A 17,500-nucleotide genomic window follows, 5' to 3' on the forward strand; every position below is an offset into this window, starting at 1 on the left:
ATGGGTGCCGGATCCGGCTGGGGGAGGGGCAAACCGGGCTTTCCTGTACCCCAGCCGGACCAGCCCTGAACTCCATTCACTTTAATGAGCCGACCGGAGTCAAACGGTGACTCCGGTCGGCTCATTTTTGACCCGTTTCCAGTTTTGTGACCGGACCTAAAACCGTAGTATACGGTCTTATACACAGACTTAGGACCGAAGCCCAAACACAGGAAGTGCAGCCTGGAGTGCTGAGTGGGTGTGTCCAACCAACAGCATATGGCAGTTAAGTGAGAGGAGCTATGATTGGATGAGGCTGGACACACCCCCTCAGCACTCCAGGCTGCACTTCCTATGTTTGGACCTTGGTCCTAAGTCTGTGTATAAGATGGGGGAAAATGTGCTCTTGAGCTTTTTTTAAGCACAAATAAAACGTAGAAAACTTCATTATTTTTTTTTTTAAACAAAGTATATTAGAAATATGTTTTATTTACCATAAGGAGTGCAATAGCAAATTGCAAATTTAACCCCTTGCATACGTCCAAGCATCCGACACGTTCGCGCATTTGGACGTATGCATACGTCCTTGCGATCTCTGGCACTGCCGCGGGCAGCGCAGGAGGTCGGTGACGGGACCCGGCTGTTAATCACAGCCGGAGTCCCGCCGCAGCCGCGCTGGTCCCTGCAGCATTAACCCCCTAGATGCCATGATCAATCTTGATCACGGCATCTATGGTGTTGACAGGGGGAGCGCTGTCCCCCCGTTCACCAACGGCGGTGCCGCGATACGATCACAGTTTGCCGTTGGTTGCTATGGTTGCAGGAGGTCAGATCATGACCTCCTGTCTGCTACGGAAGCCTGTGAGATCCAGCCAGAGGCTGGATCGCACAGGCTGTAGTGTCTGCAGCTCATCAGGTCATACTGTGCTGCAGTACAAATGTATTGCAGCATAGTATAACCTGTAAAAAATGTAAAAAATAAAATAAGTTCTTCAATAAAAGTATGAAGTGTAAAAAAGCCCCTTTCCCAATAAAAGCCCTGTATTATCACCAAAAAAGATCAAAAACACAAATCCTATACATAAATCGGTATTGCCACGTCCGTAATGACGTGTACTATAAAACTATAATGTAAATTATCCCACATGGTGAATGCCGTAAAAAAAAAAAACATCCAAAAAAGCGCAAAATACGCCAATTTTCATACAAATAGCGGAATAAAAAAAGATTAAAAAGGTAGCATGTAGCACAAAAATGATACCAATAAAAAGTAGAGCTTAAGAGTAGAGTTTTTCACAATATTTTTAAGTTTTTCACAAAAAATGCTGCACGTGTCAACAAAAATGCACCAGTTATATAAAGTACAATATGTCACGAAAAAACAATCTCAGAATCGCTCTGCTCAGAAAAAGCGTTCTAAAGTTATTACCATTTAAGAGATACAGAGTTTTCCACCGGAGTACCCCCTTTAAGTAGTGTTTTTGAAGCTGGGGAACAGCATGAAAAGTTTTAGTCTGGTGGGGCCAGCTGCCTGGGACCATAGCAAAAATGATCACAGCCAGTTATTGTCATCTCTTCTTAACAGTGTCAGATGTCATACATTCCCACTGACTGTCACATTTAGGCGAGGGGTCTTTTTATGTTTCACTAACGTGTTGAGAAGTACAATTTATTACCGGTATTCATCATGTGATGACAAGTTTTTATTTTCTCTCCTGGTTAAAAAGTGAATAGCACAATGAAAATGTACAACTCACCTCTGTAAAATTAACATTATTTAGGGAGAGATCTTCAACTTTTAGTGCTAGCAAAGTGGTCTCCAACTCCCTTATGTAGTCTGTCACATTTATTAGCAAAGTTTGCAGCTCGGTAACATAGTCCTGGAAGCTGGTGAAGACTGGAGGCTGTGAAGACAAGAATTACAAACAGGGTTTCAGAAGGTAAACTAATTTGGTCATGAAATAGTAAAGATCATCTAAGACTAATGTGCTTACTAGGGTGTTCTAAAATCTGATGAATTGGAATTCAGGGCAGTGTTGAAATATAAGTCACCATATGAAGAATTACAGTGCCGCCCGGCCTCTTGGCAGCAAATGGTCAGTCTGGCATCATTGGCACACTGTGTGCACTTCATAACCACGCTGCACATCTTATAGATGGTCTTCATTAAAGGGGTACTCCGCTGCTCAGCGCTTGGAACACACTGTTCCAAACGCTGGAGCTAGTCACGCCCGCCCCCTCAATGCAAGTCTATGGGAGGGGGCGTGACGGCTGTCACGCCCCCTCCCATAGACTTGCATTGAGGGGGTGGGTGTGACATCAAAAGGGGGCAGGGCTATGAAGCCACGATCTCCCAGTGCCGACTCCAGAGTTCGGAACAGTTTGTTCCAAACGCTGAGGAGCGGAGTACCCCTTTAAGGGGTTAAAGTGGGCTGTCTAGGTTCCATTTAAGTGGACTCTAAAAAGGTAAAATGTATCCATTTTCCTATCTACACAATAAAAGGATTGATAACCGCTCCAAAATAAAAAGCCTTCATTTTTTTTATGTTCTCCTATAGGAAAGAAGGTAAATCCTATACGATTTCATGTAAGACAGGAGGCTATTATTGTAAACTTACACAATTATATCCATCAAGGTCACAAGAAAGTCCTGCACACTTACCGTGGTACAGCTGTCCTTTTTCTTCTTTTTCTTTTTTTGAAGATTTGATTTGAATGGCCTAAGGACCCCAACAAAATATCCTGATACCCAGAGAACAACAGAAATAGCCTAATAATAGAAAAAGAAAAACAAGACCTGTATGTGAAATGGCCCCGTGTAGATCAAGAAGGTCAAAGCCAATGCGGACCCAGTCACCTGTCTTCAATTAGCCTAATGCAGAAGCTGCTATATTCATGGGTTACAAGATAAAATAGGAAATACTACACATTTCTTCAAAGATGTCTCTAAGGGAAGCCTAAAAAGTCAGACTATTATGTTTAAATCTTATAAGCGAAAATTAGAATCCATGGGGGCAGACACACTAGATAAAACATTCCGACCACTACAAGTACACAAATACATGTTAAGTAGCGGATTTTCTACATGCAAACATGTTGTGCGCCACAACACTGACCTACATTTCTGCCCACAAATCATTTTTTGGTTTTGCGGTATATTTTATGGTAAAATGAAAGATAAGAAAACTTCAATTTTGTTACTTTTGGGAGGTTGGCTTTTTACCCAGTGCAATTTATTGTAAAAATGATATGTTATCCTTTCTGTAGGTCAATGTGATTAACTCCTTAATGACTAAGCCCATTTTAGCCTTAAAGGGGTACTCAAAGTAAGTCAAAAACGGAAAAAAACCTTGACCACCGATTTGTTTTGTTTCATTTCTATTCTTGTTGATTAGGCTACTCTATTTCCGTTCTTTGTTGTCTTTTTACAACCATTGTGCCTCCAGCTGTTGCAAAACTACAACTCCCAGCATGCCCAAAGGCTGTCAGAGCATGATGGGAGTTGTAGTTTTGCAACAGCTGGAGGCACACTGGTTTGTAAACACTAGCATATACACACATAACAGGGACTACAACTCCCAGCATGTGTCATTCAGGATTCTCCCCTTCACACATAGATATCATCCCCAGTCCGAGATGTATTCTCTGCAGTCTATACATCCCCAGCCCGTGCACTTTGTCATCCTGTTCAGTAAACACAGACAGAGTTCAGGCAGGGGAGATTAGGAGCACTGCTCTGGCTTCTTTCTCCCCGTGCAGACCTGCGTCCTTCCAAGCTCATCCCGAGCTCAGGGAGGGGAGATGAGGGAGGGGGCGAGTACTCTCTCTCCGTGGAGACCTGCGTCCTCCAAGCTCAGGGAGGGGAGATGAGGGAGGGGGAGTGTACCTCCAGCCTTACACAGAAGATGCAACATAGTAAGAAATATTAACCCCCCGAGTAGCCCTTTAAGGCTTCTGTTTCTACGCAGTGCACTTTTCGGTAAAAATGACACCTTATCTTTATTATGTAGGTCCATATGGTTACAAGGATACCCAAACTCAAACTTATTAGGGAAGGGGTTGATTCCTCTGGACGGCGCGGAGGCAGGAAAGGGCCCTCCGGCCGTTCACTCAGCTGACCAGGACCTGCAATTTCGCTGCGAATGTCCTGATTAGCTCCGCATAGCTAACCAGCACGTTAGCCCCCGCTTATAGACGTTGCAATCAACTTTGACCGCAGCGTCTAAAGGGTTAATGCATGGAATCAGCCTGATCGGCGATGTCTAGCATTAACCGTGGGGTCCTGGCTGCTCATAGCAACCGGGACCCACTGGGTACAAAATCCGCCGCTGGGAGCCCTGAATGGTCGGTACCGAGGAGCCATGCAGGGCTCCCAGAGGGGTTTTTAAAATTAACATTGTGAGTGGCAGCGGGGGCCATATCTATATTAAAAGCGCTGTGGGGGGCAAGATATATAACGCTGCAGGGGGGGGGGGGGAAAGACATATAGCCTATATATCTACCCCCCTAGCGCATTTATAATATGCCCCACGCAGCGCATTAATAAAGATATGACCCTCACCAGCGCATTTATAAAATATATATACCCCCGCAGCGCAAGTATAATGTGCCCTCGCAGCGCTTTTGTCATAATATGCCACTGCAGCACTATATGTGAAAAGTATATCAAGCAGCAGCGCATCGGATCAGCAGCCGGCCGTCCTGATACAATACTTTTCATACATAGCGCTGCGGTGGCATATGTATATACAAGCGCTGTGGGGGGGGGGGGGGGGGGCAGATAACGCTATATGTCTGCCCCACCCCCAAGCGCTTCTATCTACATATGCCACTGCAGCGCTATGTATGAAAAGTATTGTATCAGCAGCCAGCCGGCCCGATGCACTGCTGATAGAATGCTTTTCACATATAGCGCTGTGGTGGCATATTATGACAAAAGCACATTATACATACGCTGCAGGGGGTATATATTTATAAATGCGCTGGCAGGGGTAATATTATAAATGCACTGGGGGGGGGGGGCTAGATATATAGGCTATATGTCTGCCCCTCCCCTGCAGCGCTATATATTTTGCCCCCACAGCGAATTTAATATAGATATGGCCCCTGCTGCCACTCACATTGTTTATTTTAAAAACCCAGCTGGGGGCCTTGAATGGCTCCTCAGTACTGGCCATTCAGGGCTCCCGGGGGGGGGGGGGGGGGGGGATTTAAAAATAAAAGTAAAAAAAACACGATACATCGCAGGGTTGCGGAGCATGCCGCCTGCTCCCCTACTTAATAACTTCTGATCACATTGGATCTCAAAAGTAAGACCCAGTGCGATCAATCCCTCAGCCCCTTTACTACAACCCCCATCATGGAACAGACTGTTCCATGATGGGGGTAGTAGTACAAACACTAATGTCGCCTCCCCAGTAGCTTGCAGACTCCTGCAGTCAGGAACTACTACTCCCATCATGAAAACAAGTCTGTTCCATGATGGGAGTAGTAGTAGTCCTGGCTGTGGGAGTCTGCAGGTTGCTGACTTTTTATACTGACAGATGAAAAACTGATGCCAAAGGATGCCACAGAATGTCATCCATTTGCCTCAGTTTGCAGCTGTTAGTAGTATGGTCCGTTAAGGAGGCAGTCACGGGAGAAAAGCAGGACGGATGTAAACGGCTGTGTGAACCAAGCCTTATTGGGAATTTTTGATCACTTTTTATTAAAAAAAATTCTGACATATGATGCGATTAAAAAATCAGTAATTTTTGATGTTTGGTATTGTTTTACACTATTTATCGTGCAGGACCATATTAAAGTTATATTTTAATAGTTTGGACAAACGCACGTGCCGATGTCAAAGTTGTGAATTTTTTACAATTTTTTGTAAAATGGAAAAATAAGGGTGATTTGATTTTTTTATTCGGGGGAAGGGGTTTATATAATTTTAGAGGCTTTATTTTACACTTTTTAAGTGCCCATAGGAGACTTTTATATGCAATCATTAGACTGCATTCAATATATAATGCTATTCCTTTTGCATAGCATTACACAGTGTGATCGGCGTTCCACTGATATAGCCTGACTAGGCAAAGCTACATAATTCGGGATCGCCACTGTTTGATAGTAGCCCAGACTCACTGCTCTGAAGCAAGCACAGCTCCTGCGCTCAGTTCCAAGCTATTTAAGAATTCAGGGTGCACAAGTACGCCCTTGGTCCATAGATGGTATTGTCATTAGTAAAAAAATATATATATAAAAAAAAAAAAAAAGAAAGAAAAAAAAAAAAAATTTCATAGATTAGCTTTATTTAACACTGTGTTAAATAAACCCCTAAAAGTTTGGCCACCAGGGTCCTCCTTCTGGTACTGCTTGCAGATAGTCTCCTGTATCAGTCTGGGAGAGACAAAAGTCTGACACACTGGGCAGTGATGACACACTGTAAAGTTGGCTGAGAGAGTTGTGTGCCATTTCAGCCAATCACAGCTTATCCCACACTGAACTGCTATCGGCTGTATTATGTAGCAGAGTGAGGGAGAAAGTTCTCCCCTGTATGGCTTCAGATAATGTCACATCTGCTGGGGAACGCCCATTCCCAAGTCTGTGCAGCTCAGTCAGTCAGCAGAAGATACTGCATAATAGCAAGGTAGAAAACTAAAAAATAATAAAAATAAAGGTGGGAGTGGTTTATTAAGATGGAGGGAGTAAGCTGGAGGATTAAAATAAATAAATAATAAAAATTCATCAAGTTCACGACAGGTACCAGGACACGAGTGTACCAGTACACCCTATGTCCTGGGAGCTGCAGTTTAAGAGAGATTACTACCTTGTACTGCGATTGATTATCGGGTCTTGAAACCAGCAACTCATTGAGCCCTGTGTATACAGCAATACACTGTCCCTGCTTTCTCTCGGGAGAGCTCAGCTGCCATTTATAGCAACGGCGCGATCACAGCTCCGCTGCATCACACAGCGGTTTTAAAATGGGCATGCAGACTTAATCGCAGACCATGCGATTGTATAAAATCTACAGATACAGATAAAATCTACAGTCAGTACGCAGTAAATAAATGTTTGTGCTTTTTTTCTGAGAAGATACAATCCAAATACTGTGTTGACCCATGTCAAAGACCGTGTTCTCTTCTTATAAAGGGAGTAAAAGCAAAAAAACAAAAATGAATAGACTAACCTCAACAAAGAAGACCAGGTTCTCTATAACATGGGGTGAGACCTTACAGTAACCCTCTTGGATGCCAAGTAGGTCTCCTTTAGATTGGTGAAAAAGTTCTAAAAAAATAAAATAAAAAATGTAAATATTCTTAACATTCAATTCACAACAAGAACACTGAATGCACTAGTAAATACCTTGTAAATGGCCTACAGAAGATTTTAATCTGTTACCAATTTTTTCTTGGACCTGACAACTATCATCTGTAAATAGAAAAAAATAAAAAGGTTTTAGTGGATCATACAAAACATAGAGGCTGCCAGAGTATTGAAGTGTTTCCATGTGCTTCCTATGACAGCAAGTCTTCGGTAATACAATACTGCCTGCCTACAGCCACCAAAGGCTTATCTATGAAGGTAGCGTAAATACTCGAACATAAGTCGACCCGAATATAAGCAGAGGCCCCTAATTTCACCCCAAAAACCCAGGAAAAGTTATTGACTCGACTATAAGCCTAGGGTGGGAAATACATCAACCCCCCCATGTCATCATCACCACCTGTCATCATCTCTCTCCCCCCCCCCCCTTCATCATCACCGCCTGTCAATCCAGTGGTCTTCAACCTGCGGACCTCCAGATGTTGCAAAACAACAACTCCCAGCATGCTCGGACAGCCAACGGCCATCCAGGCATGCTGGGAGTTGGAGTTTTGAAACATCTGGAGGTCCGCAGGTTGAAGACCACTGCGGCCTTCGTCATCATCCAGACCCCCCCTTTAATTTTCTACTCACCTCCCCTCGGTGGGAAGGAAGGGTGAGCTGGTCTGGGCCACCTATGCTGCAGGGACCGTCCGGTGGGGAGGGTTAGTCGTTTCGGGCTGTCCATCTTCACCGGGGGGGGCCCTCTTCTCCGGCCCCGGACTAGTGACGTTGCCTTGACGACGATGCACAGGGACGAACTTCCCTGTGCATCGTCGTCAAGGCAACGTCACTATTCCAGGGCCGAAGCGCGGAGAAGAGGGCCCCCCCGTGAAGATGGACAGCCCGGAACGACTAACCCTCCCCACCGGATGGTCCCTGCAGCATAGATGGCCCGGACCAGCTCACCCTAACGCCCCGCCAATGGGAGGAGAGTAGAAAATTAAAGAGGGGGGGGGGGGGGGGGGGGGGGGGTTTGGATGATGACAAAGGCTGCAGCGGTCTTCAACCTGCGGACCTCCAGATGTTTCAAAACTACAACTCCCAGCATGCCCGGACAGCCGATGGCCGGGCATGCTGGGAGTTGGAGTTTTGCAACATCTGGAGGTCCGCAGGTTGAAGACCACTGAAGAAGGGACTGACAGGCGGAGAGTTCACTTGAGTATAAGCCGAGGGGGGCGTTTTCAGCACGAAAAATCGTGCTGAAAAACTCGGCTTATACTCGAGTATATACGGTAATTGAAGTTGGACTGAGAACAATGAGAGCTGTATATAAGTCAGAATGAAGTAGGATCCCACCAGTGGTGGCTGCAGGTAAGAAAAGGGGCTGAACCATCTGGACATCCTCTCTTCATATGACCTATTAGTTAGTGCACATTGATATCATAGAACAGTGTTTCCCAACCAGGGTGCCTCCAGCTGTGGCAAAACTACAACTCCCAGCATGCCCGGACAACCTTTGGCTGTCTGGGCATGCTGGGAGTTGTAGTTTTGCCACAGCTGGAGCTACCCTGGTTGGGAAACACGGCCATAGAGGGTGCACAAATGGAGAGCTGATCTGTACGATTTCAAAAGCATTTGTCTGGTATTTTGTACAATAAATTCCGAGTGATGAAAATGTCTAAAAGATGAAGTTTGATACTCAGACCGCAACAATGTGCTCTAAGCATATATGCTAAAATCTTATCTAATAAAACTGAGAATCAGAACTTTACTTTGTTATCCTGCACCTGTTTCATTACAGGGTCAGCCATATTTAAGACTAGCTATTTGTATTGTCAGCATAGTTTAATAATGTCATTTTCTGAAAAAATAAATAAATGTTATCACACAAACAAAATCACTTGATCTTTGAGACATGAGTAACTTGAAAAAGAATGAAAGTATGTGAGTAATGCCAGAATACACCCGACGCCAGTGGATTATTAACCTTAAGTGGCTCAGAGAGGAATCGGAAGGAGGCAATACGCATTACAAAGCAAACAGAAACTAGTGGACACTAGATAGGCGCAGGTCGGTTACTACAAAAGATCATCATGTGACTTTAAGAGTGATCAAACCTAAAGCTGGAAGAAACATGAACAACTAGGATGATTTAGGGTGTAGTCACACGGGAGTGCATCCGCAGCGCATTTGACGCAGCAGATCGCTGCCGGCACGGACAGAGTTACAGCAGAGCAAGCTCCCTGCTGCAGATCGGAGTGTGTCTGCTCGTGACAGCGGTTTTCATGGGGAAATGGTTATATGAATTGAGAATGGGCTATAGAAGTGGAATAGGCTATAGGAGGGGAATGGCTACATTACATAAGGAGAATGGCTAAAGGAGGATAATGGGCTATAAAACATGAGGGGAATGGGCTATATGAGTGAAAATGGGATATATGAAATGAGGGGACTAGATATATAAAAATCATATAGCCATTCTCCTCATTTCATATATCCCATTCCCCTCCTATATCCATTCCCATGATTTTACATAACCCATTCCTCTCCTATAGACCTTCTCCTATAGCCATCACCCTCCTATAGCCATGAAATGGGGAAACATTTATTTAAATCCTCCTCTATTTTATGCCATGGACCGTGACTGTTCTGTTGCTCCCTCCCATGCGGCTGCCATGACAACATCATAGAGCGCTTGGAGGAAGTAACTTTAAATCACTTCCTCCCAGCACTAGGCACTGCTGGAAGATGCAACGTTCTGCACACGCCGACAATCCGCTGATGCCGGAGCTGCAGTACATACAAAATCAGCTGAGACGGACACATGAAGCCGGGGTGAGCTGCCACCGCAAGCGTCACGAGAGCCGTCGGACCCGCACCACCAGAGCTGTCGGACCAGCCGCCGCTGGAGCCGGTGAACCCGTGGCTGCAGTAATAATTGCATAATTTTCCCAAGGCCAATATAGACATATCGTAATCTGCAATTATCGCAATTTGATTGCAGTTGCCATATACATCGTGCAGGCCTAATAAAGGAGTGTATGATGTTAGCAAACAATCACATGTTCTGCTTATACAAATTATATGAAAAAGTTTTCAGGTTATAGGCCAAATTTTCAGGTTATAGGCCATGCGAGCATCAGCTTGGGGAGGTACAGTTCATTAGAAAGGAGCCTGTGTAGGAATATTTGCTTAGCATGATACAGTTGCCTTGGCCTGCATCTCCCTACGCTAAAGATGTGAGATTTGCTCCTTAGATGGGCACTGTCATTTGTAAAAACTTTTTATATAATTTAGATATATGAATATTGTAATATACATTGGTTACAATTTTATATATATATATATATATATATATATATATATATATATATATATATATATATATATATATATATATATATATATATATATTTTTTTTTTTTTTTTTTTGGGTGAAAAAAAAAGGTGTCTTGTCCTGCAGCTTTTGACTGTATGTGTCTCTCAGCTGGGACAAAATTCAGGAAGTGATGGCGGGACAATCAGGGCTTTGTGCACTGAGGCTCTATGACACCCTCCTGGCTCACACAGCAGGAGGGTTGACAAGCCAGGAGCCTTCATAGAGCCCTACTTGTCCTGCCCACACTTACTTTGTCCCAGCCGAGACACACACAATAGCTGCAAGGACAAGACAGCGTTTTTTTTACCCAAAAATATACGCATTTTTTTTAACCAATGTATATTACATTATCTACATTATATGAAAAGTTTTTTTTGTTAACAGCTCCCATTAAATAAAGTATGGCTAGTCTGAACAACTTTATTCGCCAATTTGGGCAAAAAACTGTATGGCCACTTTAAACATGTGTATAGTCACCTTAAAGGAATTCTGTAGTTAAAGATAAGTTATTCCCTATCCAAAGGATAAGGGCAAGTTAAAGATTGAGGGGTGTCCGACCGCTGGGACTCCCCGGGCAGCCAACACCCACCCCCCGCCTTTCTGTGGTCGGAAAGGCTATTTTCGGCAGACTGGCGGGGCCTCATTCAGGAGATCGCGGGCGGTCTCGATCTATAACTTACCGTATTTTTCACCGTATAAGATTTTTCTTTCCCAAAACTGTGGGCTGTCCGGGCATGCTGGGAGTTGTAGTTTTGTAACATCTGAAGGTCCGCAGGTTGAAGATCATTGTCCTATATTTTACATTGTATTTGGTTCAGAATCTTTTTTGTCTAGATTTTTATGCTTTAAAATTGGGTGTGTCTTATATGCCGGAGCGTCTTATATGGCGAAAAATACGGTATCCCCTATCCAAAGGAATTTATTTTTTCACTGCACTGCAGGTATAAAAATAAATAAATAAAAAAAAACAAAGAATTCTTACCTATTCCAGATGTATCCAACTCATAAATATCATTCACCAGAAGGAAAGCATCTCTTTGACACCGACAGCAGCCACTCCCCAAAAACCCTGCAAGCCGAGATGATGGAGGTCCAAGAAATGGATACTGTATAGTAATAAATAAAATGGAAACTCTCATAAGTTATATATATATCTTTAACAGCTTCAAAGTGACAAAGGAAAAGCCTTTCCTTTGATGTCAGATTATTCTAAACTGTACCTTAACCATCTTCTCATTAAATTGATTTGCCGAATTTAAGGTCTCTTCATACTGTCGTAATAAAGCTCGGACGGTGTCAATCTTGGATGAGACTCCATTCTCTGTGGCCTTTGCCGAATTCTTCGGTTCATTTGTATGATTGAGAGTAGTCAATCCACTAACCAACCTTAAGGTCAGTGATCGGATGAGCAGCCAAATCCTCTCTTCCTCTAGTGACAGCTGCCTATATTCGTCTGACATGTCTCTAAAGAAGCAAAGGTGGACACTAAGTAGTACACAAACTGTCAAAAACGACTGTTTATATAAGGGTTATTTACACAAAATTCCACCAATCCATTCTATACATGCGAATTCGGTTCTTTTGAAACTTTAGCATAGATTTCTGCAAGTCCTATTCATATTAGAATGATGCAGAAATGTCTGCAATGAATATGTCGCATATGAATCATAACTCAGGTCCCTGAAGTATATGTGCCACCATCAAGCTTTATAGGTTTAAAATAAAAACTTATATGCTTGCACAATCTGTATGTGAAATATCCTTCACAATTCACCATTTACAGATATAGTTACCTGTCCTTAGAACCCCAGTTAAAAAGAACAGTCAGGTCCCTGTTATCTCGAAGTTCTTTCCATGGAATGTCATCCTCTTCTGGGTTGAGACACATGGACTTTATATTTTCTTCTAGGCTAGTGGAGCTGAAAGAATGACAATGTCAGTAACAAAGCAGTTGATTCACAGATACAAAAAGACACAAAAACACTAAACCTAGAACCAAAATTTCCTTTACTGCAAATGACCGTTAAATAGAATCTGTCAGCTCTCTATTATGCTTAAAGGGGTACTTCACTCCTAGCATCTTAGGATAGGGGATAAGGTGTCAGATCGCGGGGGTCCCGCCGCTGGGGATCCCAACGCTAGGGACCCCCGGGATCTCCGCTGCAGTGCCCTGTCACGGCCCGCCCCCTTAATACAAGTCTATGGGAGGGGTTGTGGCGGCCATTAAGCCCCCTCCCATAGACTTGGATTAAGGGGGAGGGCTGTGACATCAAGAGGGGGCGGGGCCATGATGTCACAATGCTTCGGCCCCTGTATTGCCAGTCATTAGGCACAGAGCGAGTTTGCTCTGTGCAGTAATTATAGCAGGGTGCTGCAGCGGAGATCCCAGGGACCCCGGCAATCTGACATCTTATCCCCTTATCCTTTGGATAGGGGGATAAGATGCTAGGGGCAGAGTACCCCTTTAACGGTCTATTCACATGTACAGTATTTTGCACAGATTTGATGCGCAGGATTTTCTGCTGCAGATATCAATGAAACTAAATAACTGAACACAGCTTCAAATCCTGCGCATCAAATCTGTGCAGGATACTGTACGTGTGAATAGACCCTAAAGCTGCAGACAGCTGCTTGCAAAGTAATAAAATGATTTAAAATAAAATATTTCATAAAAAGTCGTAGAGGCCGGGCTGAGCTGCAGCATACACAGTGCTGGAAGCCAAACCCTGTACATCAATCATAAAGAGCAGGGAGGGTGGAGGTGTGCATGCTGCAGCTTACTACAGCCTCTACGATTTTTTATTTAATTTTTTTAGTCAATAAGAAAAACATTACTTTATAAAACTTTGCAGACAGTCATCAGCTAAGAGTAAGGTATAAATTTAGTTTCTCCCGGTCAGCAGCTCTGGACAAGATTATAGAGCTGACAGATGACCCTTATAAAGGGGTACTCCGGTGGAAAACTTTTTTTTTTTAAATCAACTGATGTCAGAAAGTTAAACAGATTTGTAAATGACTTCTATTAAAAAATCAGTACTTCAGTACTTTTTAGCAGCTGTATGCTACAGAGGAAATTTTTTTCTTTTTGAATTTCTTTAACTTTCTGGCACCAGTTGATTTAAAAAAAAAAAAAAAAGTTTTTCACTGGAGTACCCCTTTAAGGGTAAGGCCGCAAGTGCCTTATTTTGCTGCATATTTTCTGCAGCTGACTTCGTTACCCAATGACTTCCAACAGGTAGAAAAATATGCAGCAGCAAATACACCACGTGTGACTCTACCCTTAAAGGGGTACTCCAGGGAATTTAATAAAAATAAAAATGCCCCAAAGCCACCACAATACCTGTTCTGTGTCCCATGTAGTTATTCGTGTGGTTTTGGCACCTCCTTATGCCCCTGATGTCTCCTAAATACGTTTTCCTTGTTTGCAGCACAGACTACAACTCCCAGAAGTCAGTGCAGCTCTGTGTAATGGCTGCCAGCCAACTGCTTTCAGCTCTGTGTGCAGGCTTACACTGCAGCTCACACACTGTATTTGTCTTTTCTGTCCTTCCCCCAGAAATATATCATGCTGTGCTCTGAATAGCAGAAGTCAGTGATTAGATTTTCAGCAGAAAAACAGAAGCTATGTGCTCACTTGTGACTGAGAATCTTCACTGCTTTTCTCACAGCTCACAAGCTCCTCACACAGGGAGGAGAGATGTGGCTCTACAGCCAGGGATCTGGACCAAACAGAAATCAGGTGGTGTTGTCCTGAAGGGTGGGGGCTAGTCTCAGTGAGGGTTTACACCAAGACAAGGTGGATTTGAGAATTACATTTTTCTCTCATTTCCTGCCTGGAAGTGACAGCTGAAAGAGCGAAACTGCTCTATATAGCTAGTGAATGATATTTAGACAAATACATAGGTTGGTGAGAGGGAAAGGATGGGCTATGGGTTTAGCTCCCCGGAATAACCCTTTAAAGGGGTTTCCAGAGATAGAACATTATTTCAGTCCTTTGATCTTTTAGCTAGTGGTCATAAAACCTTGGCGTTTGTGTGCGGGCTCTGGTATGTCCTTCATCTAAGGATATACTTGTGAATGTCTCACTTTTAATATCAGTTTTGAGGGATAGCCAATGTCATTGTATACATCTACCACAGTAGTGCACCCATATTTCTGTATTGTATTATTCTAATTGTTACACATCCACACCGTCTATCTGGTGTAGGATTCCATTGTGGCACTTGTAGTCTGTTGCAGGCATCCTCCATTGTATGCATTTTTATGCTGGGGAACACCCTTAGCATCAGATCACAAGGGCAGGATCTGCTCCCCCAGTATATATGCACAACTGCATTTGGGGTTGAGCACCTCCAGCCATTTGAGACCACGTGCTTGTTGTTGTTTAGGTCATAATACCTTGTAAGCGTATGAAACAAATTACTCTGAATAAAATCCTTACATATTAGCATCAAGTAAGAGGTCCAGTAACATTCGTTCCGTGCGAACTTGTGCAAAATGAAGTGAATTGTTTAGCCGGTTTCTAAATGCAATGAATTCTGGGATTTTTTCAAAGGCTCCATATTTGTAGGCTTGTATAATATATTCTGAGGTCTGAGATAAAAAAAAAAAAAAAAAAAAAAAAAGTAAAAAATAATATTTTAGACATGAGAGACTGACAAAATGTATCAATAGCATCTTACTCATAATACCCAAGTAGATTACTGTGACTGGTAAAGTCATGATTTTTTTTAGCTTAGTGATGCTTAGTTTCTTGGGTGAATATATTACTAAAGCCAGCAACAAATGTATCCACTTTCTATTATGTGCTCTAGCAGTTTAACCTGAAAAAAAGTGTCATTCTTTAGAACCAAATCACTGTTCAACTACGAACTGACTGGGTTATTGTCTGAACAGTTGAGTCTGTGATTTGTAGCCAATCACAAAACTGAACTTAGAGCAAAGGAAAGTGAGAAATGTAACGCAGAAAAGAGGCACTGCAGGGTCTAGCCCAAGAGATACGGAACAGATAGTGAAGAAAAACACAAATCATACTTACATCTTTCTGGTTAGAATGGAAAAATCGAAGAGCGGCATTGCAAGATTGTGATGCAGCAGTGTAGTGACCCAAGGGGGCTGCAAATCGGGTCAGCAAATAGCTGTAAAGCAAGAACATTAGTTATCATTCCATCACTGAGGAGCTTACCATACCATTAGCATCACAGACAAAGTTAGGTAGCAGATTATACAAACACATTTCCAATATGATAAAGCATTACAAATGATGTTGTATGCAATCAGCAAAACATATATTTAGAGAAAGAAATGCCACATTGGACAAACTTACCCAATTGTGTCATGCTGTATGTGTTTAGCATCAAGGCTGCTGTACAGTTCCATGGCTGGCTCAAATGCACCCAGTGTACAGTATATGCGAAGCAGCAGCAGTTTAAATTGGGCATTCGAAGGACTGTTACTTAAACCTTCTTCCAAAAGGGCAAGACCCTGCCATACAGCCCACTCCTCACCTATACATTGCAAAAAAAATAAAGTGATTTTGTCACTAATCTCACAGCTCGGCAGTTGCTGACTTTATCCTGCATAAATGAGTTCAGCTTTCAGGTGCTCCGGTGGGCTGGAAAAGGTGGATACAGTCCTAGGAAAGAGTCTCCAGCCCACTGGAGCACCTGAAAGCTGAACTCATTTATGCAGGATAAAGTCAGCAAACGCCGAGCCGAGAAGTTTGTGACAAATCGAATTTACTGTAACTTCACTCATCTCCAGTTTACATCCTGACATACGCATGAACTCAAGGTTTCTACAAAGTGAGAGTCCATTTGGGGTCCCATCCATTCGAGCTAATACACAAAAGGATTATACAACCAACTGCCCTAATTGCCATTTTTGCTCTATCCCTGCTGCACAGAGGTGGTCTGTCACCTAGATGAGCCTCTCTGAAGTAATAATATATAATTTTTTTCTTATTTGTTGGACCTACCTAGTGTGCTATTCACCTTAGAGATACTGCCAATACCATAATTTGAGAATAGAGTGTGAAGATTGGTTTTCAGCTTATTTTGCTGTAGCCATGAGTAGTGAATGTTTTTAAGTGATTCTAATAGGTCTTACCTAGCCTTTGCATGATCTTTAATAAAATTATAACAGGACATGCACTCTCTCTTGTGTCCTCTCTTAGCAACAATTACACTGAATCACGAGGTTACAGCACCTCATTATTACTAACAGAAGTGGCCATACTTTTTGCTGTAATACTCTTCGTGAAATAAAGACATTGCATAATACGTTTCATATAGCCTGCATAGATAGAAATGGTACACTTACCATCACTCCACAGATCCAGCAGCATATGTGCTCCTATTAAACAGTAGTAGTCAGAAAATTGCAGCTCTGTCTTCAGGCATGATTTTCCTGTGGATAAAGTAGTAAAGCAGTTAGGGAAATCCATATAAAGAGGACTGGATAAAAGGTGAATACAGCATAACCCACCTATAAATTATATAAAACAACTGTACTGTATAAAGACTGTAAAAGGTTTCACATATGTAAGATTCTGAGTAATGAAAATATACTTTGCTAAACTACAAGCTTAGAATAACGTATAAAAAGGTATCTTTTAAACTGAATTGTACAGTGTCTCGTAGCACTTAAAGGGGTACTCCGGCACTTAGACATCTTATCCCCTATCCAAAGGATAGGGGATAAGATGCCTGATCGCGTTGGACCCGCTGCTGGGGACCCCCGTGATCATGCATGCCGCACCCAGTTAAAATCAGTCCCCGGAGCACGTTCGCTCCGGGTCTGATTACTGTCGATCACAGGGCCAGAGCGTTGTGACGTCAAGGCTCCGCC

General features: G+C 42.9%; 1 protein-coding gene across 3 annotated transcripts in view; it reads right to left on the reverse strand.

The window, feature by feature from the left end:
- NAA25 (N-alpha-acetyltransferase 25, NatB auxiliary subunit) overlaps nucleotides 1-17,500 on the reverse strand; it is a 74,797-nt gene that overhangs the window by 5,795 nt on the left and 51,502 nt on the right. For all 3 annotated transcript variants that reach the window (XM_056536584.1, XM_056536576.1, XM_056536590.1), the window contains exons 13-23: nucleotides 16,973-17,059; nucleotides 15,978-16,158; nucleotides 15,690-15,789; nucleotides 15,093-15,244; nucleotides 12,445-12,570; nucleotides 11,872-12,115; nucleotides 11,634-11,757; nucleotides 7,330-7,395; nucleotides 7,154-7,251; nucleotides 2,642-2,749; nucleotides 1,737-1,883 (exon numbers count right to left, since the gene is read on the reverse strand). In XM_056536584.1, the coding sequence (XP_056392559.1) occupies nucleotides 1,737-1,883; nucleotides 2,642-2,749; nucleotides 7,154-7,251; nucleotides 7,330-7,395; nucleotides 11,634-11,757; nucleotides 11,872-12,115; nucleotides 12,445-12,570; nucleotides 15,093-15,244; nucleotides 15,690-15,789; nucleotides 15,978-16,158; nucleotides 16,973-17,059 (1,433 nt within the window). The remainder of the gene's footprint in view (nucleotides 1-1,736; nucleotides 1,884-2,641; nucleotides 2,750-7,153; nucleotides 7,252-7,329; nucleotides 7,396-11,633; nucleotides 11,758-11,871; nucleotides 12,116-12,444; nucleotides 12,571-15,092; nucleotides 15,245-15,689; nucleotides 15,790-15,977; nucleotides 16,159-16,972; nucleotides 17,060-17,500) is intronic.

Source organism: Hyla sarda, chromosome 1 (genome assembly GCF_029499605.1).
Source record: "Hyla sarda isolate aHylSar1 chromosome 1, aHylSar1.hap1, whole genome shotgun sequence".
Classification (NCBI taxonomy): Eukaryota; Metazoa; Chordata; class Amphibia; order Anura; family Hylidae; genus Hyla; species Hyla sarda.